Source organism: Somniosus microcephalus, chromosome 12 (assembly GCF_052327205.1).
Source record: "Somniosus microcephalus isolate GS21.2 chromosome 12, FLI_Smic_1.0, whole genome shotgun sequence".
NCBI classification, from domain to species: Eukaryota; Metazoa; Chordata; class Chondrichthyes; order Squaliformes; family Somniosidae; genus Somniosus; species Somniosus microcephalus.
In genome coordinates this window covers 73,079,354-73,105,284 of record NC_140998.1, presented here as the reverse complement: position 1 = coordinate 73,105,284, position 25,931 = coordinate 73,079,354, and the positions used below count along the sequence as shown (strand labels likewise).

General features: G+C 44.1%; 1 protein-coding gene across 1 annotated transcript in view; it reads right to left on the bottom strand.

Moving 5' to 3' along the window:
• Positions 1 to 15,801, bottom strand: part of LOC147109298 (inverted formin-2-like) — a 64,645-nt gene extending 48,844 nt beyond the window's left edge. The window contains exons 1-5 of the mRNA XM_086003105.1: positions 15,399 to 15,801; positions 13,546 to 13,661; positions 5,717 to 5,873; positions 3,546 to 3,579; positions 1,249 to 1,390 (exon numbers count right to left, since the gene is read on the bottom strand). Of these exons, the coding sequence (XP_085859231.1) occupies positions 1,249 to 1,390; positions 3,546 to 3,579; positions 5,717 to 5,873; positions 13,546 to 13,661; positions 15,399 to 15,801 (852 nt within the window). The remainder of the gene's footprint in view (positions 1 to 1,248; positions 1,391 to 3,545; positions 3,580 to 5,716; positions 5,874 to 13,545; positions 13,662 to 15,398) is intronic.
• Between the last annotated feature and the right edge of the window lie 10,130 nt (positions 15,802 to 25,931).

Below are 25,931 nucleotides of genomic sequence, written 5' to 3'. Positions count from 1 at the left end.
GTTGTTTGGCAGTAATTTATACTTATCACATTGTTAAAAGAGTACTTCGACTGAAATGAACAAGACTTAACTTTCTGTGGCGAGTTTAGTTTGTATCTGCTGCGCAAGTACAGCCACCTCACACCATTCAATGCATTGCAAGGGTGAGCCAGACAGTGAGATGCCATTTTCATGAAGTTAACAGAGGAACAGTGCATCTCGACACCATCTTTTGGATTTCTGCATTTAACCGCGCACCTGCCCATGCCTGAAGTTGCTGTAGCATTTGAGCATAAACAACAGTGAGCATCATTAGCCTCACCATTATTTTGACAGCAAATTATGGCCCATAATAATTTAAGAACTTGTACATTTAGCTGCAATCATAATATCAAGAACAAATTATGGGCTGGATTTTGCCAATGTGGAGCTTTTGGAGGCGGGACTTCCACTTGTTGGGTTTTAGCCCCGCCTCCATCAACTTCTGGCCAACCCACGGTATTTTCCCTTGATTGACCTTGTTAAGCCTGCCCAGCGGACTTAGCAGGCCAATTAAGTGAAAGCCAGTTACAGAGAATGTCAGCGTATGACGTTTCATCTGTCAAAAATTTTTGACAGATGAATTGTCATCGTTTGACAGCTCTATGAAGCTGTCAAACAATGACATTCTCTGTAGTTTGATGAGTTCTTGAATTCAAGACTCATCAAACCTTTTTATTTAGCAGAAATTAGATGGTTGCTGCATTGGAGAATGCACAGCTATCTGTCATCTCTGCTGTGGAGGTGCGAGACTCCCCACATACCCAACTTTTGAAGCCTACAGGAAGAAACAAAGGTAAGTAAACCTTTACTAACACTTTCCACTTACCTCACATACTCACCTCTCCACATTTGCACCCATCACTTACCTCCACAGCACACTTTTGCACCCCTCCAACCCCCGCAGATCCACTGCTCGCCTCGGTGACCATGGCAGGGTTTGCAGCCTTTGGGAAGCCCGTACTTTTGTGGGTAAAATGGGGATAATCCTCTTATCTGCCTGTTAACTACCTGTTAACAGGCAGATAAGTGGCACTAATCCCCTTCCCGCCTCCAAAGAGACGGGACCTGGCGCGGGTCGGCTACCCGCCTCCTGGCATTTCCCGGCAGTCCCGCCTCCATACCCGCCTTCCCAGGGCCGGCAAGATCGCGCCCAGAGATTCTGTTCACATTTTTATAATGACTTTAAATGTACAATTTCTGGTGCAACATAACAGATTATGATCTTACTTTATTAAACAATGCTGCAAAAACCTCTTGATGGCTGTTCATGTCAGTGCCATCATAGATTCTTATTAACTCTTCATCATCTTCTGCCTTGGCGTCCTCAAATTTTAAACACTGGATTAATAGATCTCCATCTTCCTTTTCCCTGAAAACAAATAGTAACTAACAATATAATGAAGTTATACAATTATAGGGGTAATTTTTATACCCCCAGTGGGGAGTCTCATCAATCAGCGGAGTATATTAGAAATTTGGGCATATGCTGCAGACGATTTTCTGGCAGTTAGCTTTAATGGTCAGTAAATCATGAGAGGCACAAACCCAAATTCCTGATATTTACTTCTGGTGGGTGAGGCTCCCGCCCTTAATATCTACATTTTAAAAATGTAATCAATGTTTCCTCCCCTTTTCTCGTGAAGGTGTTGATTCATGCAGGGATTTGTCTCTATGGGCTCTGGCCATCCTCTGGTATCTTGCTAAGTGACAATTCTTCATGTGTAAACCTAGACAATAAGTATCAGCAGACTATTCAACCATTGGAGGGACATTACAGCTGAGCCTGATTTGCCCTTGCCCTATATCCACACATGCGCACTTTCCAAAATCTTCCCCCTCCTTAGTCCATTGATACTGATACCTTTATAGCATCTCGACTGCTTCATTGCTGAGATCAGCTAACTAAGCCCAGGATGGGGATCAAACCTACAGATCGAACTTGAGAGCCTCCTGCTCTGTATTGTTGAGCTCCACACTAGTCAATGCACTTACCAACTGAGCCTCCAGGTCAGCTTATGTATTGATGAACTGTATTAAAAATGATAGATGCCTGAAGGTGTACTTTAGTTATCTTTTTTTTCATCTTACCAATTTTCTCTCCCCCCCCCCCCCCCCTTCTCTCCTTCCTGGGATACTCAGGGTAATTTCATGTAACTCATATAAGTGGCTATTATTTGCATGAGCCTTGACATCAAGTATAATCAGACTGTTTGACCCCAGGGGTACCACAGCAGTACCTGATCCTACCCATCATCCAACATCTGCACAGGTCACTGGATACCAATGAAGAACATGAACTTTGGCTGATTTTTCTCTCTTTAACGTATGACATTCATGCCAATTATAACACCCTTGCTCCCTCTGAATAGCATAAACTATCACAGTACAAATTGGGGACTGAATCTTGGATCTTGACATTCATTACCTTAATCAGATGAACAATCGAGGGGAGCTGCAATATAGTTTGCTCACACACAGGTGTATTGTTTTATACAGATTTAATATCATATTGTGGTGTTTTAGGGAAGTTTCAAATATTGGGGCTGTTATGTTGATATAACTGCTATTTCACTTAAAGTCATTTAAGATCAGTATGTGTACTATAAGGAGGATTTTATATTAACTGAGTTTTTCACAATGTACATATGCTATTATTATAATGCACATCCGAGCATGATTTATGAAATAGGAGACAGAGATTTACACAAATGCCTTAAATCAAAGGTGCTGACAAATGTATTATTTTTCTGCAGTTCCCCTATTACCAACATAAAATGCAGTAGAACATTCATTATAGCCTTATTGGATAGATTGTGATGTAACTATAAAGCTGTGCCAGTTCAATCCATTCTATGAATTGAGTGTTTACCATGGTTCAACCCCTATTCCCTCAGCCAATAGTACTGTTAGCATTCAATAATGCAGTTACTAATAGCAAGTAACCTTTTTTAGTGTTAAGTAAAATTTATCCAGCTCAGACTTATGCTCACAGTTTGAAATCAAATCCAATATATACTCAATAGCAGATTTATTGAAATCCGAGTGCTGAAAGACCGTTTGAAATTTGGAAACACCCACATCTTTTGTTTCTTATAGAATTGCAAGAATGATTTTCTGTTAATCTCTAGTGATGATTTTCTGTAAAGTAGAAATAGAGAAGTCTGCAGCCCCAAAAAACAATTGTTTGATTTGCAGTAATCTGAACAGATGATTAAATAATTACAATCTTCCATCTATGATTTGGATGGTGAAACAGTATCCCATTTTTGATAGGATTAATCTAAATCAAAATATTTTTACATTCACTGAAAAAATAAACTACCTTAAATTACAATTTTACGCAACATTTTCTAGCCTGTGAATCTGAAGGTGCAACTTATGCACAAGTGCAAGAACTCTTTTTTCTGACCCGTGCTTGCTGTGAATGTTGTGCATGTAACTCATATCCTGGCTAAAGCAATACACTGGATTGCATGGTACATTTTGCAAGCAGTGGCTTTTAGTATTATAGGAATAGTCCTTACTTCAGAAATGGCAGCACATCCAGCAAGTGAAGGCCTACAAGAAAAAGGAATAATTCTTGTAAAATTATTCTAACCACAATATTGTAAATTCACTTGTAACTTTTGTGCTCAAGAATCAATTTAATTGGGTCAGTTACAGCTTTTAAATTACTGTCTTCACATGATATTTTTGCAAAACAACATTTTTGTTAGCCTTGGGATATTATGCAGGTAATTTTTTGAATCTGTGCTGTTGAAGGGTGCCTCGCCTATAAATATCACATATCCAATATTTAGATATGCACTTCCCACCAGTTTTGACCACTCATTTTATTGTTGGAATACGCACTAGCAGCAGCGTAAATTTGTAAAAGTACCCCTTGTATATCAAATATCAGGGGAACAAGTTACAAATTAGGAAGCTAAGAAAATAAGGGAAGTCAGATGGAACATTTTTACCCAAAGTGCAACAGAGCACCTAAGTCAGTTACCAGGGAGGATCATTGAACTGCATCAAGTAAATAGGCTCGAGCCAAATAGCTGCATTTGTAGAGGGAGAATGGATTAAGTAATATGGTGAGAGGAAAGATAGGGAGGCTTGTTGGGCCTAATTGTTTTATTCCTGTTCCCAACAACTCTTATTGTCTCATCACTGGTAACAAAAAGGCTAAAGCTGCATGACCCCACAATTCCTTTTTGCAAGTGGACAACTACTGCAAGTTCTCACAAAGCTAGGACTATACATATATAGGTACAGGAGTAGACCATTCAGCCCCTTGAGCCTGTTCCACCATTCAATTGGATTGTGCTGCTCTGTCCATTGACCCACCTTTTCTCCATACTTCTTGCTATCCTGACCTAACAAAAATCTATCGATCTCAGTTTAGAAAATTTCAATTTGTTACCAATTTTCCGTGCTCTTCAAATGGAAAAAGTTACACATCTTATGCACGGAGCAGGAAGATGATTTTTCTGAATCTTTGTTTAAAAATTCTACTCCCTGGGCCCGTGAGGCCATGACTGCTGCCTAAAGTTCTCTCTTCAGCAATACAAGAACTCAAACTATGATTGCCGTCATTTAAAACAAGCAAATAATTAAAAAAATTGTGGTGAACACATTATTATTACATGTTACTCCTTTCATTCTTGGGTTTGTAGATAAAGGAAACAGCCATCATATACAGGTAGACTATCCTTTATCCGAAAACCTTGGGACCAGCTGTGTTTCGGTTTTCGGAATTTTTCGGATTTCAGAAGGTTTTCATCTCCGTATCTGACAACAAACACTGTTGCTTAGCAACAGCTTGTAAACACTCGGGCCCTGCCTTGGAAGCGTCTCTGAAGCTGTTGCTAAGCTACAGACTCTTTCCACAGCCTGACTGTTTAAAAAAATGCGAGGGGAAGAAAAAAAATGCTAGGGGAAGAAAAAAAACCTAACAAAACGGCTGCTGATTTCTGCCGTTAGATCGAGGTTTCCGGCTCCCCCTGCTCCGTATCTGAATTCCTTGACTTAGCGGGGGTCTGGGGCTCGACTGCTGCCACCAGTTGTGGGAAAGCCGGATATCGGCTACACTAAGCTGGCCCGCAAATCAGGTCGGGGGGGGGGAAGAAAAGACTATTGGACGGGCCGCTGCAGCTATCGGACGGGCCGCTGTATTGTTGGGTTCACTCTCCCGGCACCTCCTTCACACTGCCCAGCTCGGCCTGCAATCTCCTACCCAGGAGGGAACTCTGTGACCCTCTGCCCTGCTCACAGGGAAAGGCAGAGCTCCTGGACCACTCCTGTCATGTTTGGCGCCACTCGGGTCATGTCGTGCGCATGACTTACGCTCCACGAAAAAACTTTCAGTTTTTAGAGGTTTTCGGTTTTCGGAAGTGCGGATAAAGGATAGTCTACCTGTACCATCAAAACTGCCTGGCATTCATTATCATACAAAAATGTTCAAATGTCACTAGTGAGGGAAACATTTAATTTGGGGACTCTACTACTGGTTCCACTGCCATAATTGGCTTTAGATCCACTGCCAGGTGGCTGGGAAAAGTTTTGTCTATTGTCCGAACAGTGTTTTTTGTATTGCATCGATGAATAAAGGAAGGTATTATAACAATCTGCATCTTAATACAAATATTACTTTAAACTATATAAGCAGGTAATGTAAGAAAAACGACTTAATATGTGAAGAAAATATTACCAATGAATTCATTTCTGAGCCGTGCACGTGATTGCAAGTTTTCAGTCCCCAAAATAATAGCATTGATAACACTAAGTAATGTTACCACATACGGAACATTATCTGTTTGGAGTTCATTCATAATGACACTAAATCGATATCGATGCTTCTTCACAATCTGTCAAGAAAAGGATATCAAACAACGATCTGTTTCTTCTATTCATATATCATTAAGAACAAAATAGATTTAAGCATAACAATTTTAAATCTTGCATGTCCAATACTAACATCATTGCTATTTTTAGAACGTGAAATACAATATATTCTTTCTCATCTCTGAAGTGCTTTTGCAGAAAAATGTTTTAGTAGTGAAAAGGAATGAATTTTGTAAGTTAATCAAGAATACTGTCAAATATATTTTTTGATTTTATACTTTAATTTAATGAGGACTAAAACAGATCTTTTCTAGTGAGCAAATCACTAGAAATTGTGAGAGTGACATTACAGCTCCATGCCCTTAATTTACAATATCTCTTTTTGCGGAGAACAAAAAAAAGGACATAAAATGGGGGAAGAACAGGTAGATGGAATTACAGGATAGGCCAAGGAGTGGAAAAAGTTCTGAGAAGACTTTTAAGAGAGGAAGCAATTTAGGGAGCTCCAGAGGGAAGGGGCAGGGTAGCTGAAACAACAGCCACCAACGATGGTGTAAATATGAGAAACAAGAAACAGACCAGTGTCAGAGAAACAAAGGGTACCACTAGGGACATAAAGCTCAAGAAGGTCACTGAGATAGTGTAGGGTAAGGCTGTGGAGGAATTTGAAGTTGAGGATAAGGATCTTCAAATTGATACAGAGGCACAGGGATCAAGTGGAGCCTGGGAGGAACTGGGCTGAAAGAAGCTAAAAAGGATGATTTAGTTTTGGCTATATTGAGCATGAATTTTTTTTAATCCATCCAAGAGTTTATATTAGGCAGTGAGAGAGTCAAGCCTTGAAATTAAAAGAGGTAAAGTTGGGTGTCATCAGCATACATATGGAAATTGACCCCACTGCTTCTGGATGATTTCACCAAGCACATAGATAATGAAGAGGAGCAGACCAAGGATGGAGTCCTGGGGTACACTGATGGTCAAGAGAAGAGAAGCCATTTGGAACATATATATTATTGTCTTTTGAGGCTTGTATGAATGAAACCAGGAGAAAGAAGTGATAAGTAGGTGGACTGCAGAGGAGGATAGGATGGTGAAAGGTGTCAGTGGCAGCAGAGAGATTGAGAAGGATTTGGAAGGAATCACTCTTGTGATTACTGTCACGGGGGATATCATTAATGACTGACCATAACAATCTCTGATTACAAACATATAGCAGGGTCTCAAACAGCAATTACTGTAGTAGGAAAGGTGGGCATATAATTATGAGACAATAATGTTACCCAGGACATTAGAGAGAGGGCAATAATTGAAGAGAGGGGAGAGTTCAGGGTAGTTTTTTGAGGAGGGGTTGATGGTGGTTGTTTTGAAGAATGGAAGGACAGTGTCATGGGATAAAGACAGGCTGATGGACAGCAATCAGGAAGGTGAGGAGGAAAAGTTGGATAATAAAGAACTAGAAGGTGAGGGAAGATAGGCAAGGGAGCAGGTGGCTTCATGAACAAGATGAGTTTAGTGAGGGCAGGGGAGGAGATGGAGAAAAACTATAGTATAAGGGTGGAGTGGGGGCAGTATGTAAGAGGGAAGCAGTACTCTGGATTAAAGGGGTAGGGAGCAGATTTTAGTCGCAAAAGGTTGATAAATTCTTCAGATTACAGTATTTTTGTTGGGTAAGGGTTATGAAACAAAGGCGGGTAATTGGAGTTGAGCTACATATCAGCCATGATGTAATTGAATGGTGGAACACACTTGAGGGGCTGAATGGCCTACTTCTGTTCCTATGCTTCTATGAGGAGAGGATGCAGGGGGTAAAGAGGAGAGGATAAAGTAGATGGTTGGTGGTAGAGAATAGAAGTTTGGAATTGTTTCTGTTCTCCAGGATAACTTAATATAGTTGGAAGATTTAGCCTGGGATGGTAAATCTTCAGGTGTTCAAGCCCAAGTTTACATGGAGATAACCTTTGTACAAAGGATAGTAATGGGAGTGAAAGACCATGCGAGATCTAATGGGGACAAGGTCATTGAAGGTGGAGGTGAGGCAGTTATGGAGATCATTGTTGACATATCTTCACAGGTGGAGGACTAGAGAAAGGGAAAGTTAGAGTTTGAGAGAGCACTAAGAAAGGAATTTGAGGGTAATTTTTCCGAGATGGAAAATTAAAGTGAAATGGCTTTGGACTATGAGTGGGCTGATGGAAGTGTGGGGCTTTGAGTGGGTAAGGATGCAGACAGTGGTATTCAGAATGAGTTGCAATTTATGGAAGTTGGAGACTGGCTGGAAGAGCATTAGAAAAGTCAACTCACACAGACATAAAGGCATGGATTAGAGGCTTGGCATTTATGAAGGAGTGTTGGGGTGATGTTTCAAAGGCGAAAAAAGATGGTTTTGGTGATGAACTTGATGTGGGGAAGAAAACTAATCTCTCCCAATCAAGCAATATGTCATGGTTCTAAGCTACCAGACTTAGTCCGAGAGGGAAATAAGAAAGTGGTACAAGACAGTTTTACTAGAGATGGAAGTTTTAGAAATTTCAAAGCTCTATGTGATCACAATGACATGCATATGGTTTGGAGAGTCAATGTAGGGGGTAAGGTTAAGGGATTCAAGGATGGGAAGAAAGTCAGTGGAGGAGAGGGAAAGTGAGTTTAGATGCAAGTTGAAATGATTGATGATAAGTCGTCATTCCATGCAGATAAAGGGCAGACTGGAGGGAAGAGAGTCCAATGAGGAAAGGATCTGAAGCTTAGGGGGATGATAGATGAGGGGGATTTTAAAGGAGAGTTGGCCAGAGTGGTAAAGGGTGAGGTGTTCAAAAACAGAAAAAGTGCCAGAAATGGAAGGGGATTTGGAGATGACTACCACAGTGAGGAGAATGTGATAGTATGAGAAACCGGCAGGAGGCGCAGCCTCACTGAAGGGGAAAGAATCGCTATTCGCTGGAGCAGAGGGAAGGCAGTGGGCCTGTGTAAGAGGAACATGAGAGTGGAGTGATGGAATGAGAGCAGTTCAAAGATGAGGAAATGGCAGATGGAACTGATTTGAGGTTATGGGGGTAAGGGAGGAAGAAAACTATGCGAGTGTCAGAAGAAGGCAGGGTATCATATGGAGGAGAAAATTAGGGAGGCAGAAGTGTTTGGGTCCAGGGGAGTGGCCATGTGCACATGCTGTAGAACAGAAGCAAGAGCAACTAAATTAGAATGTATTTGATACAATGAAAAAGGAAGCAAAATAAAGCTGTGGGTGACAATAATTAACAATGCTGCAATAAAAGGTCCAGTTAAAAAAATTGTAGAAAGTTCAAGATGAGAGCATTTTGAGCAGTGCAAAGAAATGGAACAGAGCCTAAAGGGTATCCAGCCAGCTGATTCTGGAAATACTGCTGGGGCCCTTAAGTAGCTGCAATCACTTAAAGGACCCAGGAAACCATTCTCTGTCAGGAACAAATTAGATCATGGTAATATCTCAGGCTGTGGTTCTTCAGGGCAGGCAGCGGCCAAATTTTCAGATTCTTTAGTGACTTGTTACTAGCTGAAAACTGCCAAAGGAGGTCTCAATTTTTGGCACTGAGGTGAGGTAGGAGGCCCATGAAGGACATGGTCTAGACCAGTGGACCAATGTGGCCCTGGCACTGAGTGGGCACGTTTGTGCTTGGTATGTTGTTTGAGTCAGCCTTTAGGTGGCCATTAAGGAAGAAATATCTCAGATTTCTGGAACCAATTTTAAAATGAAATCCTACCAATAGTCAAAGTAGATCCTGAAAATAAGCAATGGAAATTAAATAATCGGAAATATTGTTTTGTTTGCAAGATCAAAGGACTAAGTGGAATAATAAATTACAGATCTTTCCGTCTGAAAGTCTAATGAAGCCACTAACTGTAATGTACCACCTAATGCAGCAGAAAGCTTGATCTAATTACTAATTGGTAAAGATATTAATCACAATCTGTCAATGGGCAAGGCAACAGACACTGATTGAAGGGAAACATATCAATTAGGTGGTAGATGGAGGGTGCAATTTCCAGATGGAATTTTCAGCTATAGATTTTGCCATCTTTCTGCTGGTCTGCTTTGACCAGATGTCAGTCTTAAGCAGCACGTGGTGTAATTTTTTTAATGAGTATTGCCTGGGTATCATCAAGATACATTAGAATTGTTGTCTTGTATAATGGTTCCAATTATTTTGCAGAACCCCGTCACAGTTTATATTTGCTGTGAAACTAATCCTTTGCAAATGGCAATCAGCGGCAAAAATATTAAACTGTACTACAAAGAAGTGTTCAGTATTATTCATAACTTCTGCTAAACCAGGAACTGAAATTGTAACTCTCCAGATTTTCTGCTCTACATATGCCACATTTCACTTGGCTGGCTGTATTAGAAACATAGAAAAATAGGAGCAGGAGTAGGCCATTCGACCCTTCGAGCCTGCTCCGCCATTCAATATGATCATGGCTGATCCTCTATCTCAATACTATATTCCCGCGCTCTCCCTGTACCCCTTGATGCCTTTTGTTTCTGGAAATCTATATATCCCCTTGTTAAATATATTCAGTGACTTTGCCTCCACAGCTTTCTGTGGTAGAGAATTCCACAGGTTCACCACCCTCTGAGTGAAGAAATTTCTCCTCATCTCAGTCCTAAATGTCCTACCCCGTATCCTGAGACTGTGGCCTCTCGTCCTAGACCCCCCAGCCAGGGGAAACATCCTCCCTGCATCCAGTCTGTCTAGCCCTGTCAGAAATTTATACGTTTCAATGAGATCCCCTCTCATTGTTCTAAACTCTGGTGAATACAAGCCTAGTTGACCCAATCTCTCCTCATATGACAGTCCTGCCACCCCGGGAATCAGCCTGGTGAACCTTCGCTGCACTCCCTCTATGGCAAATATATCCTTTCTTAGGTAAGGAGACCAAAACTGCACACAGTACTCCAGGTGTGGCCTCACCAAGGCCCTGTATAACTGTAGTAAGACATCCTTGCTCCTGTACTCAAATCCTCTTGCAATGAAGGCCAACATACCATTTGCCTTCCCAACTGCTTGCTGCACCTGCAGGTTTGCTTTCAGTGACTGGTGTACAAGGACACCCAGGTCCCTCTGTACATCAACTTTTCCCAATCTATCACCATTTAAATAATACTCTGCCGTTCTGTTTTTCTTACCGAAGTGGATAACTTCACATTTATTCACGTTATACTGCATCTGCCATGTATTTGCCCACTCACTTAACTTGTCTAAATCGCCTTGAAGCCTCTTTGCATCCTCTTCACAACTCACAATCTCACCTAGTTTCATGTCGTCAGCAAACTTGGAAATATTACATTTGGTTCCCTCATCCAAATCATTGATATATATTGTGAATAGCTGGGGCCCAAGCACTGATCCCTGCGGTACCCCACTAGTCATCGCTTGCCACCCCGAAAAAGACCCATTTATTCCTACTCTCTGTTTCCTGTCTGTTAGCCAATTTTCAATCCATGTCAGTATATTACCCCCAATCCCATGTGCTTTAATTTTGCACACTAACTTCTTATGTGGGACTTTATCAAAGGCCTTCTGAAAATCCAAATACACCACATCCACTGGTTCTCCCTTATCTCTTCTATCAGTTACATCCTCAAAAAACTCTAGTAGGTTTGTCAAACACAATTTCCCTTTCATAAATCCATGTTGACTTTGTCTAATCCCATTGATATTTTCTAAGTGTCCTGATATCACATCCTTTATAATAGACTCAAGCACTTTCCCTACTTATCATATTAATACTGTAGTAGTTTTTCTGTCAGCTGTAACATATTTCAGTGTAGAAAGCAAATGTTACAAGCAGTTTGTATCTTTTAAAATGTGCCAGATAGAAGTGTTAAATCTTCTGAGAGCTATTTAAATCTTTATAAGGTGACTAGTCTGGATTTTCTGCTATTTGTGTGACTTAGACCTGAATGTCTAGTGGCAGATTTTAGACAGACTTAAATAGAAGTATGGATGTGACTGTCTTTGGCACGTCTGCCCACTACTGGAGAAATGACAGCAGCTCAGTAATGGACTACTGTATTTTAGACTTGACAAGGAACACCACAGGCAATTTTCATTTTCTTGAATTACTAGTTTCACCAGATAGGGAAGCAGCATTGATGTATGTCTCAGTCATTGAGGGTTAAAAATGTGACTTATCTGGATATACCTCACTCATAAAAAAAAATATAGCTTCATGGGTTTACATGGATCTGCATCCTGTCTCACTCTTTTTGAGGTGAGATAGAACAAATGTTTCACTGATGTTGACAGCCCTGTAGTCACTGGAGCCGAATTTCTTTGGCCATGACACCGGACTCCCACTGTCACTTCATTCAGAGAGTGTAAGCCCTTCCAGTTGAGAAAGCTGAGAGTTCTTTTGTATGAGCTCATGAAACAATCTATTGCATCCCGGACCTTGGAAAAGTTAGCAAAACCATAAAGCTGGATGGCTGCATCTTGGGTGCTGCCTTGCTGTGATGCCAAATGCAATGAATTCCCCAGCTTTCCTGTAAAGTGCACCAGTTACCTGGCAAATTACATAGATCCCCTATGGCTGCCTGAAATGACCATAAAAATTGAGTACAGTTATCAGATTCATAGCCACAGAGAGAAGAGTGCAGGCACAGGAGTGTGGCTGTGGGTCTCATACAGTAGGTGATAGAACTCCCCTATTGCCTCTTTGGTGACACTCTTATACACATCTCCTCACTAAGGTCTTCATGTGACCTGTGTTGTCTGGAAATTCTATAGGGGGAATATTTGGTGGGGTCCATCCTTCTTAAATGTTGACTGACTTTCCTTTGCTTCATCCTGTGCTCCTCCTCCTTCTCCTCCATGATAATGGCAAGGCGTATGCCCATAGGGAATATCATGTCTGCTCCTTAGAAGCCCTCATTCTGGGTGGGGGCTGGGGAGGCCCAGCTGGGCCCTGGGTCACACTGTGCTAGGCCCTTCCCCTTTAATAAGGGGATGAAGGCCTGCAATACTGCGGCGCGACATGCCACAGAGCGTAACGCTATGGCACGTAGCATCGCGATATTCACTTGCAGCCCCCCAAGAGGGAGGCGGGGCACTTCCAGTAGCACCCCGCCTCCCTCTTGGGGCGCTACTGGTAAATTTTAGGTGCAGGGATGCTAACTTTTTCAGGGCGCTAAAAGTAGCGCCCCGGCGAAGTTAGCGCCCCAAAGGGAGCACGACCCAATTTTTCCCCCTATATTTGTTCCCATCATCCAAATCATTGATGTAGATTGTGAAGAGCTGAGGCCCAAGCACTTGCGGTACCTCACTAGTTACAGCCTGCCAACCCGAAAATGACACGTTTATTCCTACTCTCTGTTTTCTGTCCGTTAACCGATCCTCAATCCATGCTAGTATATTGCCCCCAATCCCATGAGCCCTAATTTTGTTTAATAACCTTTTGTGTGGCACCTTATCGAATGCCTTCTGAAAATCCAAATACACCACATCCACTGGTTCCCCCTTATCTATTCTGCTAGTTACAACCTCAAAAAACTCTAACAGATTTGTCAAACACGATTTCCCTTTCATAAATCCGTGTTGACTCTGCCCAATCCTATTATTATTTTACTGCATCTGAGTGCAGACCCTTGAAAATCTCCCCTGTTCTTTCAATGAACAGTCAACGCTGTGTTTCCTTTGGTAATTTCAGAGCAAATATACTTGCCCTGTAGTGTTGTAGTGCATGTAAAACCAGATCATGCCCTTCTGGTGAGTACATACAAAGTGCCGCCAGCAACTCAAACACTTGTTTCTTCACCAGGATCACAGATGTGTCCAGGGCTGTAAGTAAGCAGAATTCATCCAGCATAAGTGTCAGAATTTACACAAGTGCACTTCACACACAGAATCACACAAAAACCCCACAGTGCAGATAGAGGCCATTTCGGCCCATCGAGCCTGCACCAACACATATCCCACCCGATCCCCTACATCAACACATATCCCACCCTATTCCCATAACCCCACGTATTTAATCCCCCTAACACTAAGGGTCAATTTATCATAGCCAATCAACCTGTGGGAGGAAACCGGAGCACCCGGAGGAAACCCACGCAAACACGGGGAGAACGTGCAAACTCCACACAGACAGTCACCCGAGGCCGGATTCGAACCCAGGTCCCTGGCGCTGTGAGGCAACAGTGCTAACCACTATGCCACCGTGCTGCCCTAATTTGAGAAGATAAAAATACCAGGTTAAATAATACACCAGTTGTACCAGAAATCAACATCAATTATATTCTGCTATGTAAAGAGCATCTTCTAGTAAATTCTGTACATGACACATTTTAAATCTACATTTGTAATACTGTGTTAACTTGTATGCATACATGCCAAATGCAATAATATATTTGAGCTTATATTTTTATTAATTTCTGTGCAGATAAACACCTTTGAATCATAATAAGGAGCATAAGAAAGTATGGAATGCAAAAAGGCCATTTGTCTTATCAAGTCTACTCCACAGATGGGCCTGGATTTTGCGGTCAGCGGTGAACGAACAGCCCTTGCCGTTCCTTATGTTTACAGCTGCCCACAGACTTTTTGTGAGCTTTTGAGTGGAAACTTATGGTCATCGGGGTCTGATACAACGTGACGTCCACTACAGGGGAGCTGGGACTTGTGTGAACAGGGCAAGCAACAGCATGTCTCTTCATCCAGTCAGATTGAAGAATCCTTACTGAGGCTCGCAGAGTCTGAACCAGGAAGTGTAAGTTAGAATATTTAATTCAATGTTAAATCATGTACAGAAAGTAAAATAAAGAGAGAGAACATTGTTGGGATTAAAAGAGAGATAAAAGAGACAAAGAAAAAGTTAAAAAAAAATTATTTTAATTTTTAATTTAAAAAAAATCTCCAACAATAATTAAAGTCTGAAGGAATGAGGCTCCACACTTCTAAAAGTAAATTTTCAGTGCCAGAGAGGTTGTTTGATAGTAATTAAGACTTATCATGCCATTAGAAATTCACTTACACTTGAATGGACAAGCCCTAACTTTTTCTGGCGTGTTTAGTGGGTATCTAGTGGGTAAGTACCGCAACTTCATGCCCTTCATATATTTGAATGCCAAGTCTCTCGGTGAGGTACCGGTGTAGTGAAGCTTGTGGAGGAGCAGGACAGCAACTTCCTGATTTCCGCATTTAACTGCGCATGCGTGGACGCCGGAAGTTGCTGTCCGATTTACTCTTTAATAAGCTGTTAGCCTCACCATTATTTTTATCGCAAAATCCGGGCCATTATGTATAATCCACTCCACCCATTTAATCTCCTGAGGGAAAATTGTGCAAACAGCCCCTAATCTCTACAGGTAATCAAGCAAATTCCAGAATATTTATACATTCCTACATTTCCACTATTCAATCGCGGGTGAATGCTTTCCATCTAAAAATTCGAAGCGCTGTAAATGGGCAACCTGACCTCTACGCTCGATTCTCCAATCTGTGATTCTATTGAGGGAGGCACCACATTGGAAGTGCAGCATGATGAGATTTACCCTATATTGTATTTACTATCCATACCTTGTGATAGTTTACTAACATGGTCTTCATTCTTCACAATATGCTCAATTCCATTTTGGGAATTCATCACAGCTCTTACACAGTTAACACAGGTGAGTTGTAGAAGGGCATCATAAATCTTAGGCACACCTCTGCTTGACAGCCTATCTAAGGCTTCTAGCATCAGGTCGAGGCCACTGAGCTCCAGAAATTGTACCATCCATATATTGTTGCTATTGATCAGATGCTTTTTCAGGTAATAGTAGTTTCTGAGAGTAGGGTCCTGCAGCAAGAAGATGCAGAATTCAGGATCGCCATTTTCAAAGTTAACTTCTGGATTATTTGTATCTGCTTTTCTTTTCCCTTTAAGGAATGCTCCCTTCAGCACAGACCATTTCTGTTGTGCAGCTTTTTTACTAGCCATAGTTCTCTGTAAAAACAAATGAAACATGTATAATTATTAATGCACTATAATATAGCACATTACATTACATTCCATTTATGTGATTCATGTTCAGATATTATGCTGGATAAGGAACTGATTGTGATTTCATAGATAGCAGGTCTTACCAATGGATCTGTATATGGCCAGGACAGGAGGGCTGTGTGTTGGGACAATTGCTGTTTACTGTCTTCATTAATGATTTGAATGAAGACATTAGTGAAACCATTCATGAGTTTAGAATTACACAAAAATGTTGACAGGAGTTGGAATTTACACCAAATCAATAGGTTGCGTCCAATTTAGTTAGGTTCGGGGACGGGTCTATGTGAGGCCGATCTCCTTGCCTTCAATAAGTGCAGTGTTATCTATTTAGGTTTGGGAAACTCCATATATACACTATGAAGGGCTAACCTCTGAAGATTACAGAATAAGAGAGGGACCTGAGGCAATATTGATCATTAAGGGCTCACAAACAGTATGAGAAGGTCATTGCGATAGGGTTTGGAGGCGGGACTGCCGGGAAAATGGCAGAATCTGGGGGTGGGTACCCAACCAGCCTCCGTACCATCTTCCCAGGAGGCAGGTAGCCGATCTGCGCCGGGTCCCGTCTCCTGGAGGCGGGAAGGGGATTACAGCCACTTAATTGCCTGTTAACAGGTAGTTAACAGGCAGTTAAGAGGATTATCCTCATTTTTCCAGCAGAGGCGATGGCTTCCCGACGTCGGGAAACCCCGCCAGGGTCACCGAGGCGAGCATTGGGTCTGCGGGGTCCAAAAGTGCGCTGTCGAGGTAAGTGATGGGTGCAAGTGTGAAGAGGTAAGTATGTGAGGTGAGTGAAAAGTGATAGAAAATGTTTACTTACCTTTGTTTCTTCCTGCAGGCTTCAATCGTTGGGGATCCGGAGGCTCTGGCATCTCCACGGCAGAGATGACAGAATGGCTGCTGCATTCTCCGATGCAACAACCATCTGATTTCTGCTCACAAAAGAGGTTTGATGAGTCTTGAATACAAGGACTCATCAAACAACAGAGAATCAGTGTTTGACAGCTTCATAGAGCTGTCAAATGATAACAATTCATCTGTCAAAAATTTTTGACAGATGAAACATCATACGCTGATGTTCTCTGTAACCGGTTTCCCCTTAATTGGCCTGCTAAACCCACTGGGCGGGCTTAACAAGGTCAATCAAGGGAAAATAGCATGGGTTGGCCACAAGTCGATGGAGGTGGGACTAAAACCTGACAAGCAGCAGCCCCGCCTCCAACGCGCCCCCATTGGCAAAATCGCCCCCGAGATTTCAGGTATACGTGGCTTTGGTACAACTGCATTTGAGATATTCTGTCCAGCTTTGATTCCCAGATATGGTGGAGGATATTGAGGTTCTGGAGAAGATACAGAGGCGGATGGCCAACACACACACACAGTCTTAGGGCTCCTTGTTATCAGAGCAGCGCTCTCGGAATTGGGGCTATTTTCTTTAGAGAAACATGTGCTTGGGGGAGAGGTTTTTAAATTGATGAAGTGAATCTGTCCAGTTGGATAGGATATTTGAGATTGATAGGGGTGGTAGGATTAGGGGGGATACGTATAAAATCCTTAGGAAAAGATTTAGATGTGAGGAATTATTTCTTTTCGCAAAGACTCATTGGGGAGAAATTGATGATATATTGAAATCAAGTGCCTGAAGACGGACGCCTGAGGCTCGCCCCAAATTGTGGGTTGTAGGACCCTGATTGTAATTCTCATCTACAAATGGCAAGATTGTGCATCGTGCACATTAAGCTCAGTTGTATCGTGCATTGAACTGCCTAACCTGTGATCTTTAAAAGGACCACAGGAGGCCATTCTAAAAACAGCCCTCGAAATCTTTTGAGGGAATTTTTGTGGGGCCTGGAGAAGCAGGAGTGCTCCTCCAGCTCCCATAAAGCTATAGTAACCTGCTGCCTGCCCGTTCTCCCTCCCTCACCCCCCTGGATTGGCTCTCCCCTTCAACAGGCCTTGCCTTCAGTCTTTCAAATTGGCGAGATGCAGCGCAGTGCCCTTTCAAATGAGGCCTGAACCTAAAAATGGTTTGGGCACCCCGACAGCTGCTTTGGCCGGACACTGTGGAGTTTAGAAGAATGAGAGGTGATCGCGTTGAAACATATAAGATTCTGAGGGAGATTGACAGGATAAATGCTGAGAGATTGTTTCCCCTGGCTGGAGAGTCTAGAACTAGGGGGCATAGGGGCTGGCCTTTTAAGACTGATGTGAAGAGGAATGTCAGAGGGTGGTGAATATTTGGAATTCTCTGCCACAGAGGGCTGTGAATGCTGAGTCTGAGTATATTCAAGGCTGAGATAGATAGATTTTTGGACTCCAGAGGAATTACGGGATATGGAGATCGGGCGGGAAAGTGGAGTTGAGGTCGAAGATCAGCCATGATCTTATTGAATGGCAGAGCAGGCTCGAGGGGCCGTATGGTCTACTCCTGCTCCTATTTCTTATGTTCTTATGTTCTTACACTGCCAACTTCGGAACCATTTTGAGCCAAAGTTAAAAATGATCTCTCTGTTGAAAGATAGAGAGCCAGTGGAGGATGGAAACGATGACCGTGTGGGTCAGGATTCAGGAACCAGAGTTTTGGACAGCTTTCAGTTTGTATAAGGAGGAGTTCAGAGGCATTTGAAAAGTCAAATCTTGAAGTAACAAAAGGGTTTCAGCAGCAGAGGTCATGAGGTGGGGCTGTGGCAGGCAATGTTATGGAAGTGAAAGTAGCTGTCTTTGCAATGAGTAGGATTCAAACCAAAACTGCAATGAATATATGACTTTTTAATGATTAAACCCAATAAATGCTATATTTATTTATTGGAGAATAATTTTACACATCTTTCCAAGAGCATGTGTTGCTATTGGCTTCATTTCCTAAAATTATGCATATGGCCTAACCATCAAAATTATACATGAATTGAAAAATCAAACCTTTTCAGTGGTGCTGTTAGTGTTTTGCTGTCAAACTGCATTTAGTGAAGGCCCATACAGCAATAATGGAGCTATTCTAGATCCCCTTCAGCAACATTCTCTATTTTGTTCCAAGACAGCTCGTGTGGTTAACTGCGTCTTATTTACTAAGGGTATTTTTATGGACAACAGCCAATCACGAAAGGTAACTCATACAACCTATTGAGAAACATGAAGGGGCAAAAATTGGGTTGCGCCCCCTTTGGGGCGCTAACTTTGCCCCGAAAAAGTTAGTGCCCCCACACCCGAAATTCGATGGTAGCGCCCCAAGCAGGAGGTGGGGCACTACTGGAAACGCTCCCCCTCTCTCTTGGGGTGCTCCAGCCCAATATCGCAGCGCAACGTGCCGCAGCGCCATGTATGCCGGCTCGTCGCGCCGCGGTACTGCAGGCCTTCCTCCCCTTATTAAAGGGGTGGGGGCCTTGCGCAGTGCGAACTGGGGCCCAGCTGGGCCACCAGGGAGCCAGGTGCCGGCAACAGAGCCCGGCACTCAAGGGGGCTGGCAGAGGGGGCAGGAGCTGGCAGATGGCCAGCAAAAAAAATGACGGGCCGGCACCTCCCCTTTAAATATCGCCGCCCCGGCCGCACATATGTCCCCTGTACCCTGTCGGATATAGCATCCGGTGTTACGTCAGGGGGCGCAACCGTCGTTTGCGGCTGGGCGCGAGTGGGGCACTGCGAATGGCAATGACATCATCGGCAGAGGCGCAGCGCCGCGGGGCACGACCGGCTACTGCCGCTGCTAACCTCCCGCTAAATTTCGCGGGAGGCGTTAACGGCGCCGCGCCCGGGTGCCAGTTGCTTTGCGCCCTAACGGGTGGCGCAAAGCATATGAATTTTGCCCCCAAAGGATCCATCTGTTCTGTCAAGAATTTCAAACAAAGAAAAGAGGAGTGCTATTTTTTTCACCACTGGGTGGCAGCATGAGTTAGTGTTGATCTCTTGTTTCTATTCTGACAGCTGAAAGTTGTAGTGTATGTATCCGCCTACCTTTAAGAAAACCATTGTATGTAACCGTTCACCTTTAAGAGAACTATTTTAGGTGTGGCACTACTTTGTTGGCTTCTGTATACTGTAATACCGCCGGTGACCACACCGGTATATAAGTGCTGTGTCAGGATTTATTGGGCAGATTCGCCCTGACCTTCGAATAGTAAAGTCCTGTTTTAAGTTACTCTGGTAGTCTGTGTATTAATTAACTAAACAACCCACAGACTTTACAGTGGCGACGAGTCCGATCGTACTCTGCGGCAACAATACTTCCGAAGCAGTTAACGAGCGTCGAGAAGAGGCAACCGCCCTCGTCGTTCTGCTGGGAGAAAACTCGAGGCTGCAGAACTAGAAAGGAAGAAGAAGTTAGAGACAAAGACTTCCATCAGCAACAGGCACTGACTGTCCCTTCTGCCACGGTGAGGAGTGAGCCGATCAGCACGAGAAGCAAGGCGGCCACGGTGACTGTGAGTAAGGGAAAGCAAAAAGAATAACCGGAGGATAAGGGCGGTGCACTCGACCACGGTCGAGGGGGAAAGGAGCCGGACAGAAGTCGGGTCCAGAGGCGCTGAGACTGGGGCAGCGTGGAGCAAGGAAGCCGCGGTACAGACAGGCTGGGGGACGCAACGGCGTCGTGAGACAGCTAGACCGCAACCGGCGAAAAAGGCCAGGCAGCGACCGAAGCCACGAAGTGCTGCGACCGGGAGCGTAGGCGCGGGAAGAGATAAACTCAGCCGCAGCCGGGGAGGGAAGCACCGGACTGCGAGAGGGCTGGGAGGCGCGATTGGGAGCCGAGTGAGCGGGAGAGGCAGAGCCGACCAAGGGGGAACTGAGCGAGAGCCAGTCCAGCGGCTGAAACTGTTCTCCGTCAACGGGGTGTACCCAGCGCCGGTAGAGCCGAGCGAGCAGGAGAGAGACAGAGCCCGAGCAAGGGGAACCGAGCGAGAGCCAGCCCAGCGACTGAAACTGTTCGCCGTCAACGGGGTGTACCCAGCGCCGGTTGCCCTGCCGAGAAAAGGGAAAGCCCTGAAACCGACGCGCAGGCTGTGAACCTGAAAGCCAGCGGCCGTCGCCCGTGGGGAAAGTGTACCCCTCCCGCTAGGGAAGAAACGCGGGAAGCCGCCATTAGGCGGGGAAGAAGACAGAAGCGGGAAACCGCCATTGAAGTGGGCGGGGAGAGAAGATAAGCGCGGGAAACCGCCATTTTCGCGGGAACCGCCATCTTGGAAAAAAAAAAGAAAAGAAAATTTAAAGAAATAATTCGTGGTGTTATCAGGAAGAGAGGAAGATGCCTAAGCGTGGTAACATCAACGATTTTAATTCCGAGGTAGAAGACTGGGCCACGTATGTGGAACGCATTGAGATCTATTGTGAGGCCAATAAAATAGAAGAAGATGACAAAGCTATAACCTTGCTAAACTCGATGGGCGCGAAGACATACGGGCTCTTGAAGCATCTACTAGTACCAGCTAAACCGGCGGATCAGACTTTCGATGATATTGTGACTGTTCTGAAGGATCACTTGAACCCCACACCGTTGATGTTGGCGGAACGATTCAAATTCTATGCGAGAACGCAAAGGAAAGACGAAAGCAACGCAGAATACTTGGTCGAACTGCGTAGACTAGCGAAACACTGCCAGTTTGGAGGGAATCTGACAGGCATTGCGAGACAAGTTCGTGTGCGGGTTGTCAAAGGAAGGAACGCAAAAGCGACTACTCGAAGAGAACGACCTTACACTTGACAGGGCTGTCCTTATTGCAGCATCGCACGAAGCCGCAGCGAAGGGAACTGTGGAAATGCAGCTAAAGGCAGCGGCACTCAGTGTGGATCAAATTACCTCGAGTACAACAAAATGCTATCGTTGTGGGAAGACAACACACGACCAGAACCAATGCTGGTTTAAGAACCAGGAATGTAGGAAATGTGGCAAACTGGGTCACATAGCTAAGGTATGCCGGTCAGGGAAGAAGACCAACAACCAAAGGAAGCCATCACAGGAAAAGTACAACAAGGTACACAAGGTGGCTGAGAAGAGTTCAGACGAACAGAATTCGGACTCAGACCCAAACGGCCAGGAGCTGGGCAGTCTGAGAATTCACAATGTGAGTAAGGAAGCTGACCTACAAACTATCTGGGTCATGCTAAAAATAGCTGAAGTCCAAGTGAAAATGGAGTTGGACACTGGATCAGCTCTATCAGTCATAAGTCGAAGGGATTACCACCGGCTATTCTCACATATACCCTTAAGAGATACCAAGTTCGTATTGCAGACATACACGGGGCATAAAGTATACCCCATGGGGAAGATAAGAGTCAAGGTGAGAGATGGGGGTAAAGAACACCGAAGAATGAACTTATACGTACTACCTGAGGGAGGACCACCACTTCTGGGACGGGAGTGGATCAAGAAAATAGACATGGAATGGCACTATCTAAAAGCCATAACGAGTGAGGACTCGGTGCAGACAATCAGCTCAGATTCTGAAACGGATGACGATAAGACCAACCCAAATATGAAAGACAAGGCTAAAATGGACTTGCCGACTAAGGTTGGCAGAACGAAGGCATGCATAAAGGCTTATGCTCCAGAGAAGAACAAAGTTTCAGAACAGAACTCCACCGAACAACGACAACATAGTTTGACAGAGAATTCTGAGTCTGTTCAGTTTACGGACATATCCATGACTGACGAACACCGAGCTCGGACTCAACTTTATTTCAAATTACGACAGCAAGTAGAACAAGTGAGTTACCGTCTCGAACAAGAGATGAAAACAATGAAAAAGTTCTATGACACCGAATGGGAGAATCTGGAAAGACAACAGAAGCAGCTAGCTCAAGCAGAGAGCGACCATAGAGCCATTGTGACCAATTACCGATCACATCTCCCTTATGCTGTTCAGGAGTTAGAATATTTGCAGGAAGGAGCAAATGAAGAGGAATCTTCAGGAAGCCAGGATTTTATTCCCGTTCTTCTCTACGACTCCTTACAAGCAGAGTTTGAGAAGTTGAAGGAACAGTATGAACAGGCCCAGGCTACAATCCTGGAGGGGATTAACTCGGCAACCTCCGAAAAGTTAGTTTCAGTAGAAGCATATGAGCAACTAAAGGTTGAACATGAGCAAGAAGTCCAAAGGCTGCAGGAAATTCTTGATGAGCTCAAGGCCAAGACAGACTCATCGGTAGAAGTTCCATCCATAGATGAGAAATTAGAGGTGAAAGACATGGCAGAACATGAAAGACAAGATGTCCAAGAACTCATAAAAATATTGAAGGAAACCCAAGACAAATATGAGGCGGCAATGACCGAGGTTCAACAACTTGAAGAACAGATTCAACTGGGAATCCTTTCAGTGAAAGAAAAGGAAACTGTAAGAAACACAGAGACTGTAAGAATGGCCCCTGAACATGAGCTAGAGAGCATCAAGGCGCAACTTCTCCGAGCGCTGAAAGCCAAAGTACAAGAGGAAAAGAAGGTGAAAGCATTGGAGGAAAAGGTGGATGAAATGGAGAAGACTCTGATCCACAGTGTTCCCGTGGAAGAGTTAATGGTCAGCCAACTCCTTCATATGCTGAGGGACAAGACTCTGCAATGGGAACAATCTGAACACAAGCTTCAATCTTCAAAGGGAAGGAGTTCGGAGCTCTCAAAAGTTATGGAAATAGCTGAGGTTGCAACACAGATTTTACTGGGATGCCAAAAGTACGCTGAATCACGTCTATGTGAACAACAGAATGTTGAAACAGCTGCTCCAGTAGAAGGATTGAATAGCCCGATCAATCAATCCCCGATGGAAGGGGAAGTATTGAAATCACAAATGAGGTCATTAGTGAAGGATTTGCAGGAAACCCAGGAAGAGCGGGATGAATATGAACGCATGAAGAAGTCTCTTCAGGAAAGATGTCTAGGGAGGGAACAACAGTCGGCTAACGTCCAGTTGGGTAAGGAAGAAGTAGCAGGCCCTCTCGCTAGACTAGTTCAGGACGACACCGAATATTACCATGACCTGTTGAGTGACACGGAATATTACGAGGACTTGGTCTGCCCAGCTTGTGATGAAAACTCCCAAAGTGCAGAAATCAGGATGAAGCACTTAAAGTCTAAGGAACATAGGGAGATGGTGGCGCTACAGCTGGCAGCTGATAAGGGAGCCCCGAGAGTCTCCAAGAAGCAGAAAAGAAAAAGACGAAGCAGAAGGTGATAACCATCTAAATCATTATCACTTCTACCAGATCATGTACGTGGGCCCTACGAAGGGAGCCAAATCAGTTGGCAAGTAGGAAAAATTACCAAGGCAGTCCAGCTGTTTGTAAAAGTCAGCACTGCTGGTTCAGCAGGACGGAAGTTCAAGCTGTTAAGTCAAGGGAAAGACTATTGGATGAGTCACGCTAGCAATGTGAACCGGCTACACCACAGAGATGTTGTTCGGACCGAGTCAAGACCAGAGACTGAATCTGTGAACTGTTCCCGCAGAGACTGAATCTGTAAACTGTTTCCCGCATAGATTATACCTGTGAATTGTTTTACATGAAGTTGAATATATGTTATGTTTAATGGGGGACTAAGTATGTTGTAAGCTAAAAAGGGAGGATTGTAGTGTATGTATCCGTCTACCTTTAAGAAAACCATTGTATGTAACCGTTCACCTTTAAGAGAACTATTTTAGGTGTGGCACTACTTTGTTGGCTTCTGTATACTGTAATACCGACGGTGACCACACCGGTATATAAGTGCTGTGTCAGGATTTATTTGGCAGATTCGCCCTGACCTTCGAATAGTAAAGTCCTGTTTTAAGTTACTCTGGTAGTCTGTGTATTAATTAACTAAACAACCCACAGACTTTACAAAAGTGTCTCAAGAAAATTGACCTAATAGTCTTTGGGGGTTTGACTGGTTTCCTGCCAGAGTTATCTGTGTAATCTGATGTCTGGTGTAAACTGATTGATGGAAGGGACTCTCCAGCACTACAGCAGCAGGGACGCACATAGCAACACACACATACAGAAGGAGGACGAATTACTCAGCTATTTTACCACACTCCCACCATAACTCCAGTAGGGTCCAGTGGACTGGCTCAGAAAAAGGCTAGGACCCGGACACGCTGAGTCCTAACTTTAATTGGGAACTCCCACTCAGCCTTGTTGGGGTGGAGCCTCCACCCGCTCCTTACAAGGCCGCTGACATGGAAGTGGTGGGGCTGTGGGGTGAGGACTCCCTACCCTGGGAGTTGCTGCTTCCCCAGCTGATAAGGGAGCCAGCGTAACATGGGAGGTTGGTATGCTGAATAAGATTAGGTGCACTGCCCTCCAGAAGGGCGCCAAGTGGAGCTCCTGTCGGGGTGGTTTAGGGTAGACAATTAACTTGGAACTCTGAAGATGGTGAGAAGTTTTTAAAAAGAGATGCTTTCACCTCATTATACAGGAGGCCGAGGGGGATGGACTACATGGGGCCTATGGGAGGGGAGCTTGAGAACCTGCTCCCCCAGTAGCAGCTAGACACCAAAGTTTCCAGCAGCGTGGGGCAGATAGGTGCCTAAGATTGAATCCATAGTGGGTGGGCATCCTTAGGCCCCATACAAATGAGGTGCTCTCCCACTGTCCCTGCCAGCTCCAGTGGAGTCAGTGCTGGAGGGCACGATCCAAGTGTTACTGAAGTGTGGGGCACAGTCCTGTATAAATGTTCCCTGATGTCCAAAAGTAATCAACAACACTCCCGATTATCTCTCCATCTCCACTATACATCCCCCTTTGACCATTGTCAACACTCCCCTCCCCTTCAAGGCCCTAACAGCCCAGAAGCCACTGTATTCTGTGAAGTATTTTGTAAAGTCCGCGCCTCAATAATACACGGACTTCGGGAGAACAACGTCAGACTGAAGTACAGAAGCCTGCTAGGGCCTTTTAGACAGGGGTGGTCACTGCCGGTACTGCAGTATAAAATCAGTTCTTCTCTTAAAGGTACATACACAACATATTTGATCATCTCAGTCTATAGGATTTGCAATAACATTTCAATCCAATTCTCAACCAAGGTCCCGACATTCCTCCAGGGATCCGCCGGCCCTCTAATTCTGGCGGAACTCCAACAGGACTGCATAGACCCAGTTGCTCTGCGT